The 27,523-nt window shown below is 40.8% G+C and overlaps 1 protein-coding gene across 2 annotated transcripts in view; it reads right to left on the bottom strand.

Moving 5' to 3' along the window:
* SMIM14 (small integral membrane protein 14) overlaps positions 1-27,523 on the bottom strand; it is a 76,729-nt gene that overhangs the window by 20,257 nt on the left and 28,949 nt on the right. For both annotated transcript variants that reach the window (XM_075544420.1, XM_075544419.1), the window contains one exon: positions 19,508-19,617. In XM_075544420.1, coding sequence (XP_075400535.1) covers positions 19,508-19,582 — 75 coding nt within the window. In that variant the 5' untranslated portion in view covers positions 19,583-19,617. The remainder of the gene's footprint in view (positions 1-19,507; positions 19,618-27,523) is intronic.

The following is a 27,523-nucleotide window of genomic DNA, read 5'->3' as shown; positions in this document are numbered from 1 at the left end:
AACAATCATTTTACTTACCATATATACTCAAATATAAGCTTACCCAAGTATAAACCGAGGTACCTAATTATCACCTGGGAAACCAGAAAAACTGATTGACTCGAGTATAAGCCTAGGGTGGAAAATGCAGAAGCTATTGGTGAGTTTCAATAATCAAAACAAATGAAAATAAAATTACTAAAAATTGAGACATCATTGGGGTAATGTATTTAATTATTTATTTTAAATAAAAACATAGATAAAAGGACAAGTCATTTAACATTAGTAAACCAGCACAGTAAGTGGAAAATAGGTTCTAACAAAAGCAATAAGGTATCAATAATGATACTTTAAGAGTACTATTCCCCGAGCTCAATCAGCAACCAAGCTAAAATGTAAAGAGTTAAAATCCTTCAAAACTGGATTCCTCGTCATCATCCATATCCCAATGCAGAGCTTCAGCTGGTGTGAGGTCATCAGAGACGCTGTCCTCACTGAGATCGCCGTCATCACCATCACTGCTGTCATTTTCAGACAAAGCACAGTCTTCACTGCCATCCATAGCATTACTAATACTACATTTCTGGAAGGCACGTCGCACCCTGTCTTCTGGAATGTCTTCCCATGCATCTCGAACCCACTTTGCCAGTCTAACCTAAAAGTTGTGACTTCATAGGGGATTTTTTCCCCCTTAAGGAAATGGGCCAGAATAGTGGGGAGCAAATTTTAACTCTGAGCTTTTTTATGGGAATTTTTTATCGGGTCCTGCACATTGTGATTTACAGGACTTGTAATCTCTTCTTATAAAGGAGAAAATGAGTGCTTTGAGCTTCTATAAAATATGATTAATTAAATCAACAGAGATTTTAAAAAAGGAACTCAATTCATGGCACCTATCTTTGTAATACCGTAGCTATTATTTTTATGTACTTAATTAACAAAGGATCTTAAAAGATCTACTGTGCTTCCTAAGGTACAGGATTTACAGCTCCCTAGAACCTTTACTTTAAGAAGTCTTGGTGGCATAAAGGGCTATGCATTGGGCTATTAACCAAAAGGTCAGCATTTTGTAATCACCAGCAACTCTGCAGCAGAAAGATGAGGCGTTCTGTTCTTGTAATAATTGATGGCCTCAGAAACGCTGAGGCCGTCCTACTCTGTCCTACGCAGGCACACTAGGAGCTGCAATCAACTCAACAGCAATGAGTTTGGTTATTTGAAGAATCTTAACTTTGACTTTTCTTTTTACAAGTAAGGTCACTGGGAAGACTTAATTATTTTCCATCTTAATAATGTAATTTACAAAGAGGCATTTTTCTCTATATATTGTACGATGTAATGATCTTTGATTTTGCACCACAAATTTTTATATTCTGCTTCTAAAATTCAGATGTTTACGACATATTACTCCTTTTTTTAAAATCTTTTTTTTGGGGCTCATAAGGCTCTTATCACAGTCTGTACATACATCAATTGAGCAAAGCACCCTTATACATTCGTTGCACTCATCATTCTCATAATTCACCCAAAGCCAACAGATTTTAGAGGAGCTTCCAGACTAATGACAACAAAGCAACGGCATGGGTTAGGTGCACATATATATATATATATATATATGTATATATATATATATGTATATATATTAATTTATTTAATCTTTTTATTGGGGCTCATAAGGCTCTTATCACAGTCTGTACATACATCAATTGAGCAAAGCACCCTTATACATTCGTTGCACTCATCATTCACATAATTCACCTTCCACTGGGTTCCTGGAATCAGCTCGTTTTCCCTTTTTTCCCCGGTCCCCCTCCCTCCCCGATCTCGCCCCTGGTCCCTTGATAGTTTATAAATAATTATTATATCTTATCTTACACTCCCCGGCATCTCCCCTCACCCGCTTCCCCATTTCCCATCTCCCAGAGAGGAGGTTACACATAGATCTCCGAGATCGGTTCTCCCTTTCTACACCCCTTTCCCTCCTGATGTCGCCACTCCCACCACTGGTGTTGAGGGGTTCGTCTGTCCTAGATTCCCTGTTTCCAGATCCCCACTGCACCGCTGTACATCCTCTGGTATAACCAGGTCCGCAGGCAAGGTAGAATTGGGGTCATGATGATTGAGAGGGGAGGAAGCGTTCAGGAACTAGAGGAAGGTTTTTAGTTTCATTGTTGCTACACTGAACCCTGAGTGGCCCATCTCCTCCACACTACCCCTCTAGAAGGGGTGTCTAGCACGACATATTACTTTTAATGAGATTTGTTGTTTAACAAAGGAGATTTATTATTTGTCCTTTCACTTTCTAACTAGACCTGAACCAACATTTTATTGTTTATGGCTACCACTCGGAACTGAAACACATGTACACACCCATACACAGGAACAAAGAAATTCTATTTTCACCAAACGAGTATATAGTTGTCATTTCTAGAACAAAAGGGAGAAAGGAGATTGCTTTTAAATAATAAAGAGTTTAGAAGCAAATGATCTGTTATTTCCCACAATTTGGTTATATGTGGGAAAGATCCATCAGTAGCAAAATACTGTTCACATGTTCATTGAAATGGAGTTTGTGTATCACCTTTATGTATACTTTAAACCTTACAAGGAAAGAAATCAGGAACGAGGAAGAAGGAAATCATGACCTCTGGGTGGGTAGGTCGCTGGGGGTATGAATGGTATTATCTACCCACATGTGAAAACATTTTCTTTCTCCAGTCATAAAAATCAAATGATGAACTAGATGCAGGAAACTTGGGAGGGGTGGGGGGAAAAGTGGGGGGGGTGAGACCTTTTAATTTTACACGGGGCTTTGGTTGTTTGCATAAATAAACCTGCTCAGATTTATCACCACTGTTTAAACAAAAACAAACCTGAAAAACAGGGTTTCAAATCAAACCACTGGTGGAACAGCTCACAGAGCTCACGGTCTTCAGACTGCCTTGAAAACTTCTAAGCATTAAGAGTCTATCTCCTCACAACAAAGACAGAAAAAAAACCCCCAAAATTTAACAACTGCCTTCTAGGCAAATTGTGTACTAAAGCAGATTGACACATTCTTCTCCCGCAGAGTGACTGCTGGGTTCTCACCACAGACATCTGATTAGCAACCAAGTTGTTTGTTTGTTTTTTACTGTGTGTGAATATGTGGGGATTCCTAAACTACTATCATTTTTTTAAATATTAGCAACCAAGCTTTTAAACACAATACCACCAGGATTCCATCAAGAGACAAAAAAGTGATGAGAAATACTGCTGTTATGTTTCAACTCAGAGATGCCATGTGCAATAGAATGAAACACTGGCAGGTCCTGGGATCTCCTCCTCCTCATCACTCTGGGTGAACCCTGTGTTACAGCTACTGAGGCTCTCTCTCTCTGTCATGACCAAGCATGATGGTCTTCTCTAAGGACTGGTCCCTCCAGGTAACACAGATAGGTGCAGACAAGTCCATACGACAGAATGAAACAATGCCTGGCTCGTGCCATCCTCACAACTGTTATGTTTGAGCCCAACGTTGGAACTGCTTTGTCTATCCATCTCCTTCCTTTGTACTCTTTTGCGCTGCCCCTCTACTTTACCACGCGTGATGTCCTTCTCCAGGGATTGGTCTCTCCGGATAACATCAGCAAAGTATGTGAGACAAAGTTTTGCCAACCTTGCCTCTAAGGTTTGATCTGGCTGTATTTTTTTTTTCAGGACAAATTTGTTTGTTCTTTTGGCAGTTCGTGGTACTCTAAATATTCTTCATCAACATCATAGTTCAAAACATCCATTCTTCTACCGTTTCTATATTCAATGTCCAACTTTCACATGCTTATGAGGCAACTGAAAATACTGTGGCTTAGGTCAGGTGCACCTTAGTCCTCAAGTAAGCTCCTTGCTTTTCAGCATTCTAAAGGAGGTCTGATGCAGCATAATTACCTAATGCAATTTGATCTTTTGACCAATGCTTGCTTCCATGAGCATTGATTTTGGATCCAAGCAAGATGAAATCCTTGACAACTTATATCTTTTCTCTGTTTATCATGATGTTACCTACTAGTCTGGTTGTGAGGATTTTGGTTTTAACTTTGAATTATAAGCCATATTGGATGGTGGAATTCTTGATCTTCATCAGCAAGTGATTCAAGGCCTCCTCATTTTCAGCAAACAAGGTTGTGCTATCTGCATATCACAGATTGGTAAAAAGCCTCCCTCCAATCCTGATACCACATATAAAAGCTCTAAGAAAATACATGCCGCAAGCCATCCTTTCCAAAAGTGGCCACAGCAGTATGAAGGGGCTTCATAAAATTCACAGAAAAATAGAAATGAAAAATGTCCATGCACTTTTTGTAACTCCCTCATCTATCAGTGGCGAGCCACTGTCTGAATCCTGCCACTTCTTTTCAAGGATTTGTGACTGCTAAACTACGAGTACCACACAGTGCTATAAATGGTTTCCTATGCTAGGCCATAAAAAGGATACCACTTTCCCGTTCTCTCCTTCTGCTTGTGATGGATGCTTGCCTGAGAACGCAGCCACTATGCTGTGAGTAAACCAAGCAAGTTGTAAATGCTCTCACTGACATTACCACCCACCAGCATCAGCTGCCTGGGAGTGAGGGAGCCTACAGATGCTTCCCACTGCCAGCCTCTGAGTTTCCCAGCTAAGAACCTAGACAATGGACAGCAGAAAAGGTATATCCATCGCTCCCTGTTACAAATTCCCAGTATGCACTTTGTGAATTTAATAAACTGTGGTTTTATACTATGTTTAGGGGTGACTTGTGCTATGGAAATAACAACTGAAACAATATACAAGAAACTATCAATAGTGCATATTCAGTCAAGTGGCTAACAGGGCCTTAAGAATGGAGGATTTGTAAATGTTCTCTTCCTATACTTACCCTTGCTAGAATTGCTTGCCATAAGAATATGCAATAGTTATCTTTTAAGCAAGGCACAACCCCACTTCAGAAATACATTCCACCCCTCACTTATCAAGGAGTCTTGATGGCATGCTGGGTTACACACTGAGCGGCTAACAGCAAGGTTAGCAGTTGGAATTCACCAGTCACTATGCGAGAGATAGATGAGGCTTTCTGCTCTGGTAAAAATATACAGCCCATAAGTGGAGAGCAAATGTTTTGAGAATGATGAGGGCAATGAATGTACAGATGTGTTTTACACAATTGATGTATGTATGGATTGTGGTAAGAGTTGTATGTGCCCCTTGGAAATACACGGGGGCAATTCTATTCTGCCCTATAGTATCTGGAGGACAGAGTAGAACTACCACAGGGTTTCCAGGCTGAGTTTTTGTTTTGTTTTGTAATAAAAAAGAATCATTTTATTGGGGGCTCATGCAATTCTTATCATAATCCATACATACATCCATTGTGTCAAGCACATATGTACATTTGTTGCCATCATCATTCTCAAAACATTTGCCTTGTACTTATGTCCTTAATATCGATTCCTCATTTTCCCCCCTCCCTCTCCACTCCCCCCTCCCTCATGAACCCTTCATAATTCATAAATTATTTTGTCATATGTTACACTGTCCAACAGTATGTTCATGGGTTTTTTTTTGTTTTTCTTTAAACATTGTATTAGGGACTCATAAAACTCTTATCACAATCCATACATACATCAATTGTGTAAAGCACATCTGTACATTCTTTGCCCTCGTCATTTTCAAAGCATTTGCTCTCCACTTAAGCCCTTTGCATCAGATCCTCTTTTTTTCCCCCTCCCTCCCCACCCCCCCCTTCCTCATGAGCCCTTGATAATTTATAAATTATTAATTTGTCATTTCTTGCCCTGTCCGATGTCTCCCTTCACCCCCTTCTCTGTTGTCCATCCCCCAGGGAGGAGGTCACATGTAGATCCTTGTAATTGGTTCCCTCTTTCCAACCCACTCACCCTCTACCCTCCCAATATCGCCACTCACACCCCTGGTCCTGGAGGTATCATCCGCCCTGGATTCCCTGTGTCTCCAGCTCCTATCTGCACCAGTGTACATCCTCTGCTCTATCCAGACTTGCAAGGTAGAATTCGGATCATGATAGTTGGGGGCAGGGGGGAGAGGAGGAAGCATTTAGGAACTGGAGGAAAGCTGTATTCTTCATCGGTGCTACATCGCACCCTGACTGTCTCATCTCCTCCCCTAGACTCCTCTGCAAGGGGATGTCCAGTGGCTGAAAAAATGGGCTTTGGGTCTCCACTCTGCACTTTCCCCTTCATTCACTATGGTAAGATTTGTTTTTCCTGATGATCAGGCTGAGTTTTTTTTATGGCAGAAGGAGCACCAGGCCCTTTCTCCCATGGAGCCACTGTGTGTGTGTGGGGGGGGGGGGGGCGGGGGGTTTCATTCAAATTGCTTACCTTTCAGTTTGGTCTGCCAAACTGAAAGACCATGCCAACACTGCTGGACCCTGTGGATTCACTAGGGAGAATGTTCAGGAGACAGAAAATGGCATTAATAGTCCCCCTCCCCACCCCCAGGACTTTGGGTTTTGTTCCATCGACTACCAGTTGACCCATGACCGAAGGTAATCTGTAATATATCTAAATTGAACTGAATGTCAAACTCAAACCCTTGAGGGACAAATTCAGATACTTTCACGCACAGCATTTACCCAATATCTATCTGACTCTTAGGATAGGTGACTATGTAAATCTTTCATTCCTTTTTCAAATTTAAAGGAGACAGATCAAATGATTAGTTCCACTACAGTGTCATGAGCTGGCTAAGCTTGTGAGCTGCCAGCCACAAGCTGCTTTTGCTCAATTCCTATCATTCCTGTGAATAATTTTTGACATGCTGCAGAAATTCCTATCTGCTATTTCTTAAGTAGTATTGTATGTTCTGACTGTAGAAACATATTCATCCTTTTACTTTCATACTTTTAATTTAAAACTATTTAAGAAAATGGGGGTTCAAATTATTGTGTATATTTTTCTAAAAACCAAGTAAAGCTACCTATGAAAATGAAAACAACAACAAAACAAAAAAGAATTATCAGTCTTGGAAGAAATGCCACTAGAATTCTCCTCCGAGGCAAAAATTACTAGACTTCAACTTGCTCATTTTGGACATATTCCAGGAAAGATCAACCACTAGAAAAAGACATCATGTTTGGTAAAGCAGAGGGACTAAGGAAAATTGGGGTCACCCTCACCGAGATGGAATGGCACAAAAGCCACAACATGGACTCAAACAGGCCAATGATTGCAAAGATGGCACCAGACTGGACAGCATTGCATACTGTTACACAGGAAGTCACCATTTCAAGCTTGAATAACACAGAGTAACATATGATCAAAGATACCTGACAGCTACTACTTCAAGTGCTATTAGCCAACACTTATCAAGTATTAGAACGGAGTATCAAGACAAGAAAAGAAAAATGCCTACAATGTCAACCTGGCCCTCCATTTTTTAATGTTTCCGAACATTCTTGAGACAAATTGACATATGTATGCACACGGCAAAATGCTACTCCTTTAAGAACAGTCTTAACACGTTCACAGGTTAATCACAAAAAGGAACCGTGATGAGGCACAAAGCTTTGTCACGAGCTCCCCCAATGGGCATTCTTTGTACTGCAGCTCTATCAGCTTTGAATTTACAAACTGTTGGTTCAAACTTAAAATTCAAAGTACTTCTACAAGGAGCCTTAGTGGCAAAGCTAGCTAAATGTTGGGAGCTGCAGCTCAATAAGCTGAGACCGTCTGCTCCCATCAGCTTTACAGTCTCAGAAACCCTACAGTACCGTTTTATTATCAAGCCAAACTCACTACCACTGAGTCATTTCTGACTCATAGTGACCCTCTCCTCTCGGGCAGGGTAGACCCTATGTGCTCCTGTGGGTTTCCAAGACTCTAACTCCTTAAGGGAGGAGAAAGTCTCCTCTTTCTCCCTTGAGTCGCCGGTGGTTTCAAACTGCTGACCTTGTGGTTAGCAGGCCAACTCATAACCATTATACTACTCTGTTATATTAGGTCATTATTGTAGAAACAGAGTCAATAGCAGTGGGCTTGGTTTGGGTTTTATAATAATGTAGTCAGAAACACTGTCATTTGCTTTACTTTCCATATTAATAGATAATAAAATGAATAAAATTCAGGTTTATATTCTTCATACTATTACAGTTCAGCAGTTAGGCAATCAAAGCTTACCTGATTACCAAGGTAACAGCAGATAAGCTTGAATTGCTGCTTGTGACAGTATGGCATTGAGACATAAAAGTTAGTTATATATTGTTTCTTTGCTCTGATAAGAATAAATCCCATCAATTTAGAAACCAAAGAACCTAAGAAGCCTATGAAGTCTTCTTAGAATTAATGAAAATCTAAAAATTAGAAAATGCTTTCTTTTAAAATCATAACCACGTTGTTGTTGCTAGGTGTTGTCAAGTCGGTTCCAATTCACAGAGACCGTATGTACAACAGAACAAAAGAAAACAAAAGTAGTGACTGAGGTCCTAACAGTTCGTGAACAGCCATCTAAGGAGCAGGCAGGAGTCTTTTCCCGTCGAGAGGAAAGAAGTCTCAGGGGACACCGAGGTCTCCTGGCATGACATAGTTAAAGACAGTGATTCACACCCAACTCTGTTTTATTTGGTCATTGCTGCTGGTTCCTTGTTTTGTGTCTTTTGTTTTCTATGTTGTTGATTTTTTATAAAGGGTGTCAGGATGGATGGATTAACAATTTTCTAAGGGCACAATGGAGAAATGGGGGTGGGGGTGAGTGGGAATGGGGATTTAACAGCAATAGATACAATAAAGAAAATGTTCCAACAGGGAATCCAGGGCATATGATCCCTTCAGGACCAGTGGTGAGAGTGGTGATACCGCAGGGTGGAGGGAGGGTGGGGTAGAAAGGGGGAACCGATTACAAGGATCTACATATAACCTCCTCCCTGGGTGACAGACAACAGAAAAGTGGGTGAAGGGAGATGTCTGACAGTGTAAGATATGACAAAATAACTTATAAATTATCAAGGGTTCACGAGGGACAGGGGAGCGGGGAAAGAGGGGTAAAAATGAGGAGCTGATACCAGGGGCTTACGCAGAGAGCAAATGTTTTGAGGATGAGGGTGATGAATGTACAAATATGATTTATACAACTGATGTATGTATGGATTCTTATGAGTTGTATGAACCCCCAATAAAATGATTAAGAAAAATAAAGAAAATATCCAAAGTTGATTGTAGTGATGAATACAATCCTTCTTAATATGAATAAATTATTGAATTGTATGATGTTAATTATAAGCTCAATAAAACTATTTAAAAATAAAATAAAGCACTCAGCTGCTTAAGTCCAAAGGTTTGATATTTCAAAAGGTTGATAGTTCAATGGTTCAGCCAGTCTTCCAAAGACAAGACCAGGCAGTCTGCTTTTGTGAAGATTCCCATCTAGAAAACCACATGGGGTACTTCTACCAGCTATTTGTATACAAAGATCACTTAATATGTGTGTAAAAATACACTGGGTATGCTGGGTTGACTGAGTTGAAGTCCTGTTTCTAATAGTTTTTGCACTCTCTTTTGTTCAGAGCATACTGGTTCAAGTCTTCCTACTGGATTCCATCTTTTGTCAATATTATTCCTGTGGTCCGTTTAATTGTTTTGGCTCTTAGTTCTATTTTGTCTGAGATTAAGCATACTATGACCATGTTCCTTTGGCCAGTTTGTTTGAATACCTTTATTGCCTTTTTTTATGGCATTTTTGGTTGTGGAGTCTGTTTCCCTTATAAGCACCATTTAAAACTCTAATCTGTATCTTTTCATATAGGGGTGTAACTGGGGAGTCCACTCACACATGCTACCATCCTTTATGCCTTCAAATAGCTGTGTTTTTCTTCTCTATTGATTTGCTGGACTTCATTGGCTCATATGGGGTTCCCTCTTTTACCCTAAATTGCTTTTCATATGAAGGTTCTTCAGTGGGGCAGTACCACCCCTCTAAGGCATTCCGGAGATTCGAGAGGAAGGTTGTTGTGAATGGTTCATATCCCACAAGATTTTCAAATGTCCTTCCAGATATCCATGCAAGGAAAACCTGAGCTTATAACCTAACTCCATTTCACAGAGTCTTTTATTGGGTGGGCTTTATGTTTTTCCAACAATTTAACTATACTTTAACATGTAAATAAAAAAATATTTTATTTTAGTATGTTTATAGCTTTGCGCATCATGTCAGAAAATCTTGCCATAGATAGTATTTGACACCATCACAACATACTTTTACTAGTCTGGATTTGTGATGGTACATTCACCAGCGGTTTTTCATACCAGCAATAAGAAACTATTTCCTTTTTAAAAAATAGTTGTGCTTGATAACACCTTAGCCCTCTTTTATTTTCTTCAAATGCTTTTTTCCACACACACACATATATATATATATATATATATACACACACACATATACTTTTTTTTCCTCTTTATATTTTTTAAGGTACACTGAGGTAGGTAGGACAAAGGAGCCATGGTGGCACCGTGAGAAACACATGTGGCTGCTTACCAGAAGGTCAATTGTTTGAAACCACCAGCTGTTCTAGGGGAAAAAGTTGAGGCTGCTCCCACAGAGATTTACATCCTCAGAACCTAAGGAGGAAGCAGTTCAATCCATTCTGTCCTATTGGGCCACTGTCTCTTGGAATTGACTCAATGGCAGTAGAGTGGGTATGTAGGTAGAGAGGTAGGTGTGACAGTTACATAATCTACTGTCAACTTGAAGAAGGGGTAGAATCTAGCCTGTCAACCAAGTCATAGGAAATGAGGCCTGTATATGGGCATGGCCTTCTCCTAAGGATTATGGGAACTCCTGTCTTCGTGGGACACACACTGCTAGACATTCCTGTTGATGAGCCACATGAAGGCTATGCTGATGGAGCCAGAGCCCTGGAGCTAGAGCAGCCACATGGAGACCCATGCCAGTGCTGAGATGCTTCCACTGCCACCAGTCCACAAGACTTTCCACCCACTTGCCTGTATCGGCATCATTGCATGTGTTGTGTGAAGAGGAATGTATAGACTGGTATCGGACATATGGGCTAATATAGAACTTATGGACTTGATTTGGACTGGGCTGGGATGTTTTCTAAATATACAATTGCTTTTAAAAAAATCATTTTATTGGGGGGTTCATTCAACTCATCATACCCCATACATACATCAATTGTGTCGAGTACATTGTACTTGTACGTTTGTTGCCTTCATCATTCTCAAAATATTTGCTCTCCACTTAAGCCCTTAGTATCAGTTCACTTTTCCCCTCCCTCCCTGCTCCCCCCTTCCTCATGAACCCTTGGTAATTTAATAATCGGTTCCCCCTTTCTACCCCACCTTCCCTACACCCTGCGGTATTGCCACTCTCACCACTGGTCCTGAAGGGATCATCTGTGCTGGATTCCCTTGTGTTTCTGGTTCCTATCTGCGCCAGTGTACATCCTCTGGTCTAGCTGGATTTGTAAGGTAGAATTGGGATCATGATAGTGGAGGGTAGGAAGCATTTAGGAACTAGAGGGAAGTTGTATGTTTCATTGTTGCTACACTGCACCCTGAATGGCTCGTCTCCTCCCCAAGACCCTTCTGTAAGCATGTTCTTTGACCTACAGATGAGTTTTGCGTCTCCACTCTGCACTCTCCCTCTCCCTCATTTACAATGATGATTTTTTTGTTCTTTGATGCCTCATACCTGATCCCTTTGACACCTCATGATCGCACAGGCTGGTGTGCTTCTTCCATGTGGACTTTGTTGCTTCTGAGCGAGATGGCTGCTTCAAGCCTTTAAAAGCCCAGACACTATATCTTTTGATAGCCGGGCACCATCGGCTTTCTTCACATTTGCTTACAGTTGCTCTTTTATATAAAGCTCTTTCTTATACACATGTGTCTATGAGTTAGTTTCTCTAGTCAACCCAGACTAACACAGTAGGGTAGGTAGGCAGGCAGGCGGGTGGACATGTAGGGAATATGAGGGGGTACCCCCTAAAAAAATGACAGTAAAAAGCTCCACTGGGCAGAGCTTTCATAGTATGAAACCCTCCCCCAAACACCTCTTTCCCCCGCCCCCACGCCTCCCCTTCCTGCAGCAGTCAACTTGCTAGGAGTTAGTGTACCCAGTAGCATCGCCTGGGAAGGTTCTCTGGACACACTGACTTTTTTTTGAGAAGCAGTTTCTCTTGTTCGCTTCAACCTCATTTTTTTTGTGTGATGGCCGATTTAAGAAAAAAGCGTGCAACCATGAAATTTTGTTTCCTGCTCAGGAAAAAATTCACGGAAACTGTTGTGATGTTGAGCACAGCTTACAAAGACAGTGCTATGGGAAAACTCACGTGTATTGTTTTCTCGTTTCAAAAGAGGTGAAATGTCGATTTATGACAAACTTCATTCTGATGTCCTGAACAAATGAAACATTCCGTACAACGTAAACATGCTGTGCTTTGAAAGAACAGCTCCAAACTGACCTAGACGTTTTTTCCAAGGTCATTACTGGTGATGAGACATGGTGCTATTATGACCCCAAAAGCAAACATCAATCAAGCCAGTGGAAAATGCCAAAAACGTTCAAGTGAAATCAAAGATCAAGGTGATGCTCATTTGTGTTTTTTTATGTGAAGGGAATAGTGCATTTGGAGTTCAATTCCACCACTTTAGACTGTTAATCAAACTTTCTATTTAGAGGTTCTGAAAAGATTGCATGACAGTATGTGACCAAATAAAAGGTCTGATTTGTGGCAGACAGGTCTGGTTTTGTCACCATGACAATGTACCTGCTCATGTGGCCATCTCAGTGTGTCAAGTTTTTGGCAAAAAAAACCCATGCCTCTCTTGTCCCACACTCACTACTTACCTGATCTTGCTTTATTGAAAAAATTAAATACATAGCTTTGAGGGAAAAAATTCCATAGGTTTTTTTGGGGGGGCACCCCCTCATACACAGTTTCCCTTATCAAAAGTATATGGGCAGGAAGGAAACCATAGACTAGAGAATGCCCTACTTCTTAAAGTAAAAAAGGCTTTTATTCCTGAACAAGGTTTTTTCTTTTCTTTCCAATTCCTAAAATCTTCTGGGGTAACTTTGGCTTCCCTCTTGTTCCTTAAAATCCTACTGAGGTGCCCACCTCAGGTCTACTTCTACCTGTCTTTAAAAAACCAAACAACAAAACCCACTGGTTTTAGCCCATTAACATGGGCTCCAGCCCTCTTATATTCCACTGAAGGGAAAAGACACACAAGAAACCAGCTATTCAATAGATCGCCAACTCTTCTTTGGAGACACTAAATGTGTGTGTGTGTGTGTGTGTGTGTGTCTGTCTGTCAGGGGGATAATTTTTTCACATAGTTTAAAGTTAAATGGCCCTACAAGTTTTGTTCTAGAAAATAAGAGTTCTTCCCTCCTTCCCCCCTATCTTCTCCTGAGGTGCCCACTTTCACCTTCCAGGTCATTGTTGGTAATTACCCTCAGGTCACTGACTGACCAGTAGAGAGATATGAGATATGAGGATCCAGTCCTTTTTCCTTCCCTGGCTCATAAAGTCATTTAATTTCAGTACTCAGTTTTATGACCATATATGTTCTTCAGAATGAACCTAAGCATTATATTGTAATTATTCTTTTTCTGAATGACTTTCTGTATTTCCTTAAAATTAGTAAGTCATTTCTTGACTCTGCGGCGTTTCTGGCAGCCCTTCACACATTGAAAGTGTCTTAGGAACAAAGAGGTCTCCAACAGAAGAGGTCCAAGTAGCCCTGCACTGGATCATGAGCTGTTCCAACTGGCGAGGCAGTCATCTTCCCCAGATCTCTCGCACAGCAGGTAAAGCACTCACAATAAACCAGCTACGCTGTGGTCCCAGCACAGCTCTCACCTACCATCTCCTTTACCGTCATCCTGGAAGGTACGTTACCTCTTTCCTCAACTAGATCCCCCGATTTCTACATCCAAGCCTTAGTTTCCTTCAGTGACAGGTAGATTTTATGTCAACGTTCACTGTGCAAGGGGGAGTCCCACCTGTCAAACAGGTCACAGACTGATGATGCCTCTTGGGAGGGGTGGCCTTTTATATAAGAGATACCCAATAGAGTCCAATTTTCTTTGGCCCTTCACCTGCTGCTGAAGTGGGATCTACCATCTGGTTCTACTACCAATGGTGGATTCATTCAGCCAGCTTTGGATTCATGTTACGTCTGCATCCACTAGTCTGTGATTACCACTGTTTTCTGCTTCCTCATCCTGCTTCCTATTCACCAGCTTCCCTGAGTCAGGAGAAGCCTAACTTGAACCTGACTGGGCATACCTATTTCTACGACCATGTAAGCCATTTCTTGACATAAATCTGTTTCTACATACAAATACACATAAATATTGCTGGTTTTGTTTCTCTGAAGAACCCAACACATCTGGTACCATAGGCGTGGGTGGTCCTGAAGAACAAATCATGAAGATGGAGAGAGGAGGCTCTTCCTCATGGCAATCAGGTGGAGTTGGATTTCTTCTTTAGATGGCCAGAAGTGGCTAGATAGGGCCATGTGCTTTACTTAGGTTCTAGAAAGGACATGGGAAATGAAACTTTTGATTCTTAAAACACTGGTCATTACTACCTGAAATGGAGCAAAGGAATGTAATGGATTGTTATATTGAAGCTCAGGGAAATGAAGTGTCTGTTGGACTTATCTGAGGTAAAAGCCTTGCTGCTTAAACAAAAAGGCTGATAGAAGGCCAGGCCCTGGTTTGATCTGGCCTGGGGCCTAAGACTGGAGAGAAACTGAAAACCAGGAAGAAAGTGTATGCAGACAAATTCTCTATGCCTCCCAGGAGGCAGACTGTGGAGAAAGGCCTTCACATTTGTGAGTTGGAGATGAATACCAGTCATATTCTCCAGCCTGGGTATATCTACAGGCAAACTACTTGCTCAAGATTCAAAAAGTCAACATTCTCATAACTAAAAGTTATTCCCCACAATGTCCCCCATAATAATGCCAACTTAAAGATGTTTCTATTAAGCACATGGCTGCTCTCTAATACGCCCAGAGGCTATCTGCCATCAAGAGCAATCAGACTCTACTGTCTACCTCACCCTAGGCCAAGCCAACTGCCTTCTAATAAGGATCATTGTTCCTCTGGAGAAGAGCCCAGGGACACCTAAAGTCAAGTCAGCGTAGGGTAGCCAAGGTTAAGTTGCCATCTTAACCTAGATCCCGCCCACCTTGTTATGCATGTATGTGCCTTCCGGTATGCCCTTAGTGCCTCCCCTTTCTGTTGTATGTACGCTTTAGTACATTCCCTGCCAGTTATGTATGTGTCTACGGGGCTTTCCACAGTCTGTTACATGTACGCTCTAGTACACTCCCTGCCAGTTATGTATGTGTCTACGGGGCTTTCCACAGTCTGTTGTATGTACGCTCTAGTACACTCCCTGCCAGTTATGTATGTGTCTACGGGGCTTTCCACAGTCTGTTGTATGTACGCCCTAGTACATTCCCTGCCAGTTATGTATGTGTCTACAGGGCTTTCCACAGTCTGTTGTATGTACGCTCTAGTACACTCCCTGCCAGTTATGTATGTGTCTACGGGGCTTTCCACAGTCTGTTGTATGTACGCTCTAGTACATTCCCTGCCAGTTATGTATGTGTCTACAGGGCTTTCCACAGTCTGTTGTATGTACGCTCTAGTACACTCCCTGCCAGTTATGTATGTGTCTACGGGGCTTTCCACAGTCTGTTGTATGTACGCCCTAGTACATTCCCTGCCAGTTATGTATGTGTCTACGGGGCTTTCCACAGTCTGTTGTATGTACGCTCTAGTACACTCCCTGCCAGTTATGTATGTGTCTACGGGGCTTTCCACAGTGCCCACTGACCTACTTGGAATGAGACTGATATAATATGTAGAAGTTGTTGAATGGGAGAATGTTTTGTTGTGTATATTTTTGACACAATTAGAAAAAGTAATTACATAAATAACAAGGAGTACAATAAAGATGAAATGTTCTAAAACTGATCGTGGTAATTACTGCACAACTCTTCTTGATATGACTGAATTATAGAATTATATTGTGTGGATGAAATACCAATAAAACTGTTTAAAAAAAAGAAGAAAAAGAAACACATGTGCCCATGAGAAAACTATTTAAGAGCTGAACATTAAAGGGAACTTTTGGGCAGCCTGAAATGCTTGCTAATTGACCACCTGGATCCACTTATTGCATGGAAGTGGGGGAAATATGCAGCAAGAAAGAGATGGGTTGAGTGTGGCCACTGACAGCTCATAGGCACTAGGAGAGAAATGAAAATGGGTCAGGCTAGTCTGAAGTTTAAAGAGTTGCTCAGAATCCGATCCAATGGCAATGACCTAGCCGAAGGGAGCTAGGGTTGTTGAGAGTAAATGAAGGGTCCAGTGGCCTGAAGTTTGCCACACTACCCATTGGCCTACTTGGAATGGCTAGGACTGAGTCCACCAGAACCCAACCAGATGAAGATGATGTTTGACCATGTGAACTTGTACACGTCGCTTGCGGACTTGATGGCGATGTCCCGCTCTAGATTTGACTTTGTTTATGGATACAAGTTCCAACTGGAATGAAGATACTTCACATCAAAGAACATGTCTATCTCCTCAGAAATGACAGAAATGGGCTGTTTGGAAATTGGATACCCAAAATGGGGTTAGATAAAGGCTTGAAGTGACTGGTTTACCCACTTTCATGGGTAGGGGAAGATGTTGATAGGATTAAGGTGTAGGTGTTTACAAAACTGCAATTGTTAGGCAGAGATTTTTTGTTTTGTTCACTTACGTTTTCAGTTGTGCGAGTTTTAGTTTATCCTGTTAGGCACAAACATGATTTTACCATTGTCTTTGGAGATTTTATGTGGTTAAAGTATTGTGTATAGGTGTCGAATTGAAAAGGGGTGGTCCATGGCAGTTAAGATTTTATGTCAACTTGCACTTGTGGAGAGGTGCCGTCCAACCTATGGGGTCACAGCCTGATAATAGCTCCTGGGACCTGTGGCTTTTTAATAAAAGACACATTAGGGACCGCTGCCCCATCATCTTCTTGCAAGATGGGACTATGTGCCTCCTCCAGGGACAGCCCCATTCGGCCCCAAGAGGTTGTGGTGCCCTCTGAGATTTCCTCGGACCTAGGATACACATGACTCTGCACCCACTGGCCTGTGATATCCCTGCATTCTGCTTCACTTATCTATGTCACCTGCCTATAGCTATGAGTCTGAAGTGGGCTCTGACTAGCATTGGACCCAAGGATTTAAGTTGTAGTGGGCTGGGCTCCCTGAGATTACTTCTTGATATATAAAGATCTTTTTTATACATATGAGCATCACTAGTTTTACTTCTCTATCCAACCCAGGCTTATCTTGGTTTATGCTTTCATTTAAAAAAAAAACAAACAGTTCATCCTCTACTAAATTACTTTTTTGTTAAATGTTTTATTGTGAATTAGGTGGGGGGTTACATTACAGATAATCAATTTTATATTCAACAACTTAAACTACTTATCAAACTTCCCAAATAGTTTGTCCTGCCCTCCTGCCCAACCCCCTTGATTTCGCTTTTCCCTCATGTAGAACAAATGTTGCCCTTCACCCAAGTTAACACGCACATGCCTATCTTCTAGCTTATTGCTTCCCCTGTATTCCCTTCCCCTCTACCCAGGTTAACCATCAAGTCTGCTTCTTTTGGCATGAAGATGTTTATCTGGATTTTTTCTTTTGTATTAATGGTTTCATACAATATTGATCCTTTTGTGATTGCCTAATTTCATTCAGCACAATGTTCTCACATCCGTCCATGTATGAGGTGCTTCACAGCTTCATCATTATTCTTTTATTTCCATCATTATTCTTTAGTGATGCACAGTATCCCATTGTGTGAATGTACCAAAGTTTCCTTACCCATTCTTCCACTGATGGTTATTTGTTTCCATCTTCTTGCTACTGTGAACAGTGCTGTGATAAACACAGGTGTTTGTGTCCTGGTTCTTATTTCTTCTGAGTCTATACATCAAGTAAAAGGACTGCTGAGTTATTTCTATTACAGGTTATTTCTAGTCCCAGTTTTTTGAGGAAGCACCATACCACTTCCCACAGAGTTGACCATCTTGCTTTTTTTCCCCAAGAGTATTAAAGAGCAAACATATCAGTCTGAGGCTAAAACTGCACCTGACCCAACCCATGCTCCTTCTAATTTCTCACATTTTTAATGGAAATGTCTATCTTGTGCCTGTTTCATCATGGTGCTTTGGAAGCAGATGACTTCTAGTGCAGATTTCACAGGATCACAGATGAAGAGGAATTTCACTCCAGAGTGTAATATAACTAAAATCTCTTATCCATATTTGTTTAAATGAGTCAGCAGATAAGATTTCAGATTTGGAATTATATCTTGAATCAATCTCTTTTGCGATATAACAAGCAAGGAGAAAGGGGGACGGAAGGAAGAAGAGGAGGAAAAGGAAAGACAGATACCCAAGATACGTGGAGATCTCCAAAGAATCAGATCTGCAGAGACAAGACCCTTCCTCCACACACAACAAAGAAAAAGCCGCCTGCCCGAGTCTCCCATACTCTGAGAAAACAAATGTCTGTCTGTTGAAGCCATAGGCTTGTAGTATTTCTGTAAGAGTAGCACTAGATAATTAAAGAACAGGCAGCAACCTTTATTAAACATTTCTAACAGTTGAATGAAAAGTCTTTTTTGGGGGGTCCCCAATGTCTAAAGTAATTTGAAATAAGTTTTGCCTTTATTTGATTAAATTAGACCAGAAAGCCTATTGTTCTTTACTTCATAAACAAACAAGAAAAATATGTACATATTTTTATTTCTCACTTCAGATTTATCGACTTTTGTATCAAGTCATCAGATGTGGTATTCCATGTATATTTCTGTATCCACAAAAGCCTGGTTTAACTTGTAGGTTTTTATTTTGTTCCTTTCCTTCAAAATCAGACTTACGAATCATAAGTAAGTCCTAGCACAGAGTAACCCCAAAACATACTTCTAATCATTACATAGCCACACCAATCTAACAGAAAAATTGTTGATCAACTGACACCCATCCAAATGTTTGTGCCTGTCTTCATTAACTGGCCAGTATAGACCTCTAGTAGACGTTAGACTGCTAACTGCAAGGTTTGGTCATGCCTTGTGCTGGAAAAAGGGTTGAACCATATTACAGTGTTACCTGTGACTTGCTATTAGTTTACCAAACCAGCAGGGTTCCTGGAGCTACAGGCAACTACATGAATCTGAACTAGAAATAGCTATACCCAATTCGTGCTATCCACTCCTGCTGGCCAATTCACCAAAGTAAGTCTAGCATGGATGAAAACAGCAATGCTTTTATTTCTAATAAAAGGATCCCTGGGAAACATTTATTAGCCCAAAGACTTAAATCACTATGAATTTTCAATTATGAAATACTTTTTCCCAGTAACTAATATCCTCACAAAAAAAGGACAAGAAAGGTACAGCAGTTCAGTTCTGGATACGAGAGTTCTGTTATCTTACCAGATTGATAAGTCTTCTCATTGCGTGTTCATGAGAGCAAACGCATTCACAGGGATCGAATCCACCTTCTGCCATGATTACCCAGCTTGATTTAATGTGACTGTTTAAATCTAGAAGAAAGGGAAAACAGTATCAGATTGAGATTATTTTCTCCAGAGCTATGAACAATTCTGTAGACCCTCAATGAGAAGGAATGACACAGTTGAACCAAAAAGCTCAAACATAGCAAATTATTGTGAAGACCAGACTTTCATTCTGTCATACATGTGATCACTGTGGGTCAGAACCAACTAACAAGAACATACACAATTCACATAGTTCTCTTAAACTGTTATAGTGGACAATTTGGCATTTCCAAAGAGAAGTCTAGCATTTGCTTTTGGCTTCTATGTGTCTTTGTTTAGAGCAGGGTGGGGGATGAGGCCTGTGAAATCATCCATACCAGCTAACATCACACATTTCACCCACGAAGCACTCCAGCCATCACCTTAAACTGTTACCTCCTGCCTGCAAGTCGGCGCGCACTAACAGAAACCCTACAGGACAGTGTAGAAACTGCTCCTGTGAGTTTCCAAGACTACACTGTACCTGGGAATAGAAAGCCCCATCTTCCTCCCTTGGAGAGGTTTGGAACTGCAGACCTGTGGATTACAGCCTGTGTCACCACTACACCTCGAGGGATCCATAGCTGATACATTAGGATTGAACTAATTAAATGTTTGATAGCAGGCTAATTTTTAAGTTGATGAATTTGTTTGATCCATAAATAATGCTATAAATATCCAAATGGCCCTTGGCAGAAGTTCCCCGCCTCTGATTTAGAGTGAGGCTGAGTTGCTGTATATTAAGGAGAGGCTAGTGACACTTAATAATCACAGGGTATGGTTAGGCACACCAGAAAAACCAACTATATCACAGAGAATGAGAGCTTTGTGTCATGTAACATTACTCAACCTAGAAACTGTTTTCAACCACTTAATCAATCAGCCATGGCTGTGTAATGAGAGCCCAAGAAACCTCTGGACACTAAAGTTGGTGTGTTTCCGTGCTGGGCAATACTCTGTGGGCATGGAAAACTTGCTGTTTTGAAATCTTCTCACACTCTGCTGTATGTGTCTTTCTATTTTTTACTTATTTTTTAAAAATCATTTTATTAGGGGCTCTTACCACTCTTATCACAATCCATACATCAATTTTATTAAGCGTAGTTGTACATGTTGCCATCATTATTTTCTAAATATTTGCATTCTATTTGAGCCCCTGGTATCAGCTCATTTTATCCTCCCTGCCCCCTCCTATCCTCGTGACCCCATAATAAATTAGAATTATTATTTTCATATCTTACATCGACTGCTGTCTTCTTTCCCCCGCAGTTTTTTTCCCTCTCCTTTTCTCCCCACCTTCCCTCTACACTCCTGTTTGCTACTCCATTTATGTTCCTGAAGGGTTTATCTGACCTGGATTCTGTGTGTCCTGAGCTTTTTTTAAAAATCATTTTTATTGGGGGCTTGTATAACTCTTATCACCATCCATGCATATACATCCACTAAGTCAACAGTTGTACATTAGGTGCCATCATCATTTTCAAAAACACTTTCTACTTGAGCCCTTGGTATCAACTCATTCTTTCCTCTCCCTCCCGCCTTCTCTCTTCCTCACAAACTCTTGATAATTCATAAATTATTTAAATAAATAAATAAATAAAAATTTATGTTATTTTTTTCATGTCTTACACTATCAGATGTCTCCCTTCACCCACTTTTGTGTTGTCCATTCCCCGGGCAAAAGGTTATATGTGGGTTCCCCTTTTTCTCCCCAACCTTCCCATTACCCTCCGGGTATTGCTACTCTCATTATTGGTCCGGAGGGGTTTATCTGTCCTGGATTCCCTGTGTTTCCAGTTCTTATCTGTACCAGTGTACATCCTGTGGTCTAGCTAGATTTGTAAAGTAGACTTGGGATCTAGTGGGGGGGGGGTAAGCACTAAAGAACTAGAGGAAAGATGTATGTTTTTATAAGTGCTATACTGTACCCTGACATCCTGACTGGCTCGTCTTCTCCCTGCTACCCTTCTATAAGGGAATCTCCAGTTGCCTACAGATGGGCTTTGTGTCCCCACTTGCATTCCCCCTCATTCACAATCCTATCAGCACCTCGTGGTCACACAGGCTGGTTTGCTTCTTCCATGTGGGCTTTGTTGCTTCTCAGCATCAAGCCTTTAAGACCCCAGATGCTATATCTTTTGATAGTCGGGCACCATCAGCTTTCTTCACATTTGCTTATGCACCCATTTTGTCTTCTGTAGCCGTGTTGGGAAGGTGAGCATCATGGAATGACAGTACAAAGTGTTCTTGCATTGAGGCAGTACTTGAGTTGAGGCCCCATGTCTACCTGCTACCTTTAACACTAAACCTATAAATGTATGCACATAGATCTATTTCCCCATCATCATATAAACATATTTACATGTGTATATGCCTGCATTTAGACCTCTATAAATGCCCTTTGCCTCCTAGCTCTTTCCTCTATTTCCTTTTACTTTCCTCTTATCCCACTATAACGTTCAGCCTTCATTTGGGTTGCAGTAATTCTCGGTTACATTGCTCTTGATCACGCCCTACAAAGTCTCCTGCACAGTCCTCGCCATAAATTTTGGATTACTTATTGTTCCCTTGTCCTTGGGATTGTTAGCACCCACTTCCTTTCCCCTGCTTCACCTTCTCCCATGTACTCCCCCAACTCAACCCTCAGTCCCTTTGTTTTCTCCTCCAGATTGTTTATTCCACCTACCTTATCTAGATAGACCTGCAGAGATAATAATATGCACAAAAAACAAGACAGGGCAAAACAAAGCAACAAAAGAAAACAAAACAACAGAAAAAACCAATGACACAATAAACGAAAAGCCTGTAAATACTTCAAGGTTGACCTTTAGGAGTGATTTCCAGTAGAGTCTGATGGGGTGCCACGTCCTGGCCCCGAAGTCTATTTTTGGTATTCCCTGGGGACTTCGTTGCTCTGTTCCCCTTGCTGTCTTGTTGCTTATCCTTAGTGTTTCGCCTTAGTGTAGTGGGGTTGGATCGGGGAAATTCCCGCACTGTGTCTCCAGTGTTGCCCCCTTACCACTATGGGTCAGTGAGGGATGATGTGTCTCTTTCTTTAGCTGATTTGAACCAGAATCCCTGCCCTGTAATAAATTGTCACTGGGTATAAATAGCTTTCAGGAGCCAATACCAAGTGCTTAAGTAGAAAGCAAATGTTTTGAGAATGATTATGGCAACAAATGTACAAATATACTTGACACAATGGATGGATGTATGGATTGTGATAAGAGTTGTACAAGCCCCCAGTAAAATGATTGAAAAATAAATAAATAGTATCCATTAAGTTCTGTAGGTCTGTTTAGTAAACTATCCTCCCCTGAATTTGAAGGTGGTGTCAGAAGTAAGGACAGTCTTGTGTGCTGTGCCCTCCAACTTGGCAGTTTTGCTAACTCAATAACAATATAGCTCATAATTACCAATGACCTTTAGCTATATACTTATTACTAATCCTATATGAATTATGAATTTCCCCACAAATTTATATAAGCAAACGGATGCCCTTTCTGCCATTAAATTGATTCCCTACTTACGCAAACCTCTTCAGGTGCTCGATACGGGCTCCAGAGCTGCAACTGCTGATGCTAGACCCTCACTCTGCTCCAAGTTCAAGTGTTTTAAACAGCCTTTATCCAAGCATTAAAAGAAAAATAAGTTGAAAACAATACAATGGTTTATCTGGAAAATTAACTTGACACAGTCAGGAAATAGCCAAAAAAGATTGTGAAAAAGAAGCGCAGTGAGTAAGAGGCAAGAAGAAAAGAAGTACGAGTGGCTACATTTATCCTTGTTCCTAACCCAAAGAACTGGACAAAAGGCTATGAAGCAATGGTTTCTAAGACACTGGACATTGTGCAACGAAGAACAGCAATCCCTGAGAGATGGGAAACTAACAGGGTGAGCCTATGGTTTACCCAACTGACTGCCTGGAGGAAGTTTCCAGGATACGGTGGGGGTGGGGAGAAAACTACGTCTGATATGACAAATGCACTAGAGCAAAATGAAAGCAAACTAGGTAGTGAAGAAAACATTACAGAACTTGAAAACGTAGTAATTAAAACTATCCAAACTAACATATTAAAAAAACAACCTGAGTTTTAAAATGAGCATTTTTGATCTGGGAGACAACTTTAACGTCTAGTATGTGTGAGAAGTTCTATGTATATTTGTAAAAACTAATTAAACCATATATTTCAAATATGTACAGTTGATTGTACATAAATAATAATGCTGAATTTTACAATAATGAGTAACATCAATATTTATTATAAAAAGCTAAATTGTAAAAATACACTTTGGTACTATACATGGAATCAATGAGACAACTAACAAATAAGCCCAAATGCCTACAGAAACTTAGTTAATTTAACTCAGTTCATGCTTAAACACTGGGCATTATACAAGGCATTAAGGGTATAAAAAACAGCAGAAAATGTTGATGGCAATATATGTACAAATATGATCAATTCAATTGATGTATGGATTGCTTTGTTTTTTAATTAATTTTATTAGGGCTCATACAACTCTTATCACAATCCATACACACATCAATTGTATAATTGATCCCCTCCCTCATGAACCCTTAATAATTTATAAATTATTATTTTGTCATATTTTACACTGTCCAACGTCTCCCTTCACCCACTTTTCTGTTGTCCGCCCCCCAGGGAGGTTATATGTAGATCATGGTAATCGGTTGCCCCTTTCCACCCCACCCTCCCAGTATTGCCACTCTTATCACTGGTCCTGAAGGGATCATCTGCCCTGGATTCATTGTGTTTCCAGTTACTAGTTGTACAGTGTACATCTGCTGGTCTAACCAGATTTGTAAGGTAGAATTGGGATCATGATAGTGGGGGTAGGGGGTAGGAAGCATTTAGGAACTGGAAGAAAGTTGTATGTTTCATGGCTGCTACACTGCACCCACTGTATCATCTCCTCCCCGAGACCCTTCTGTAAGGGGATGTCCAATTGCCTATAGGTGGGCTTTGGGTTTCCACTCCGCACTCCCCCATCATTCACAATATGATTTTTTGTTCTGATGATGCCCAATACCTGATGCACCTCGTGATCACACAGGCTGGTGTGCTTCTTCCATGTGGGCTTTGTTGCTTCTGAGCTAGATGGCCACTAATTTACCTTTAAGTCTTTAAGACCCCAGACACTATATCTTTTGATAGCCAGGCACCATCAGCTTTCTTCACCACATTTGCTTATGCACCCGCTTTGTCTTCAGCAATCGTGTTGGGAAGGTGAGCATCATGGAATGACAGTTTAATAGAACAAAGTATTCTTGCATTGAGGGAGTACTTGAGTGGAGGCCCAATGTCCATCTGCTACCTTAATGCTAAAACTATACATATATGCACAGTGATCTATTTCCCCATCCTCATATAGAAATATATTTACATATGTATGTACATGCCTTTATTTAAACCTCTCTATATGCCCTTTGCCTCCTAGCTCTTTCCTCTATTTCCTTTTACTTTCCTCTTGTCCCCCTATCATGTTCAACCTTCATTTGGGTTTCAGTAATTTAGTCACATTGCCCTTGATCACACCCTACCAGGTCTCCTACACCCTCCTCACTACTGATTTGTATCACTTGTTGTTCCCTTGTTCCTGGGTTTGTTAACACTACTTCCTTTTCTCCCACCTCCCTCTCTCCAGTGTCCTCCTGGAACTGTCAGTCCCCTTGTTTTCTCCTCCAGATTGTTCATCCAGCTTATCTTATTTAGACCAACCTTATCAGATTTTTTTAACCGGAATTTACCAAAATGCCCAATGCTTATCCAGTTCTGAAGTCTCAGAATACACATATGGCAGGAGTGTCAGACACTGACTCATAGAGATTTGTTTTCACCACTGTTGTGCCAATCAAAATGATAAAACACAACTATTTAAGATCTCTTTTTAAACCACAGGATTATCAAACTTAGGTTTCACCCTTGATGCTCCCCTCACCAAGAAAAACCCTCGGGTCTCCCGGACAGGAGCCATGTGCTAGTCATGATTCTGCCTCCAAACACCTCCTTCATGGCTTACAGTCACTGCATTCCCTGAAGAAACATTGACTGAATTCTTAACAATGTTGATCTTCCCGCCTTGTGGTGTGCCAGGAACATGTAAATCAACTGAAATTTTAAATTATACTCCAGTCTTAATTAGCCTCCAGTAAATGAGAAAGTGTATTTACGAATAGGGCATTCCTCAACAGTATTATGCTTCTGTGGAACTTTCTCCATGTATATTTAGGCTATTTTAAGTACCATTCAGTTTTTAGTTAACAGTTTCCATTGAAAACATTTTTTTAATTGCAGTACAAACTTTACTTGTGGTGAATTATATTGGTTGATTACGCCAATATACATAACAGGAGCTTTTAGCTGCTCACTGAAAGGTTGAAGGTCCAAATCTACCCTTAGAGGTGCCTCAAAAGAATAGCTTAGTGATCTTAGAATCCTGAAACTCCAATGGGGCAATCCTACTTTGTCACATGGGGTTGCCATGAGTAACAAATCGACTCTACAGGACCCAAGAGATAATTATTGAAATTGAGTCTTAACCCAAACCAAACTCACCGCCATTAAGTCTCTACCAACTCAGGTCAGAGTAGAATGCAGGTCAGAATAGAACTCCCCCTGTGAGTTTCCAAGACTGCAAATCTTATAGAAGTAGAAGCCTCATCTTTTTCCCATAGAGTGGCTGGTGGTTTCAAACGGGGGACCTTGAGGTTAGCAGCCCATGTAATCCACTACACTACCAGGGCTCTTGAAATTGAGTCTTGGGTACTTGAAAAGTTCCCTACAATAGACTATTTTTAAAAATATTCCATAATGAAACGATTACATATCAACATGTCCCTATAATAATACAGGCATCTGATTCTAGATAGAAATTAGCTTACAGGTAACATTTTATGCAGTACAAAAGGCAAAACAAGTATACACATCTAAGTAAAGTAATGCACTAAGCATATTTAAAAGGCAAAGACTGCCCCTGGTCTCATAGATCCGGGTCATTTTCTCCCTCCACTACAATTAGCCCAGCCTTTCCTGGTAGTTTGGCAGTAAAAAGTCAGTTGAGTCATCTGCTTCTACATGTGCTGAATGAATTTGCCAATGGTGTTAACCAATTTGTCATCTGCTGTTAAAAACGTAAATATACCAGCTCATGCTGGATTTACTTTACCTTATTCCTTCCTTGGGGAGTCAACTATAATTGCCTTTTTACACCTGTGGAAAAGTTAAACAGATATTTTTGTTTCACTACAGTGTCTATATGCTGGAATCAAGGTGTGGAACTACAGGGTATATACAGGGTTGATTCCACAAGAAATAAACGTAAAGGCAGTTCATAATTAGCACCCCCCACAAAAGTAATGACAACAAAGTTATCAGTTTTATAGGTTTTTAAGGGCTCCATTATTAACAGCGAGCCCCAAGTGGCTCCAGATCTGGACCACCTGTATAAACTGGAACTGGTAGAAAATGTGATCCTTCTGGTAACTGATGCAGCTGGGTTCTAAGCCTGGACCAGGGGCTGGCAATCAGTTAAGAGTCTAGGACCACCAAACTCATGGACTTGATCCTTGAGGACAACCCAGCCTCAGTAGATGTTTCTCACAAATAAATAAAACTAATAGTTCACAAAGGCTTAATAAGAACATGAACAGTGCACTGAAAATTTTCTATCATCACTATCTAAAAATAAAACATGTAGCATATGCTTCCTCAACATGACTTTGCTCACCCCTATTAGGTATTCAATTATTACAGTTAGGTGCCCCCTGAGAAACACCCTACTCACCACAGAACAAAACAAGTCATTGCTCAGTCCGGTGTCTCCTCCCAATCATTATGTCTGATCTCACTACTACAGACAGTGTTTCCATCTTGCCGAGGGTCTTCCTTTT

This window comes from Tenrec ecaudatus, chromosome 3 (assembly GCF_050624435.1).
Source record: "Tenrec ecaudatus isolate mTenEca1 chromosome 3, mTenEca1.hap1, whole genome shotgun sequence".
NCBI classification, from domain to species: Eukaryota; Metazoa; Chordata; class Mammalia; order Afrosoricida; family Tenrecidae; genus Tenrec; species Tenrec ecaudatus.
Note: the sequence above shows the minus strand (reverse complement) of the source record. Positions and strands in the feature narration are given on the sequence as shown.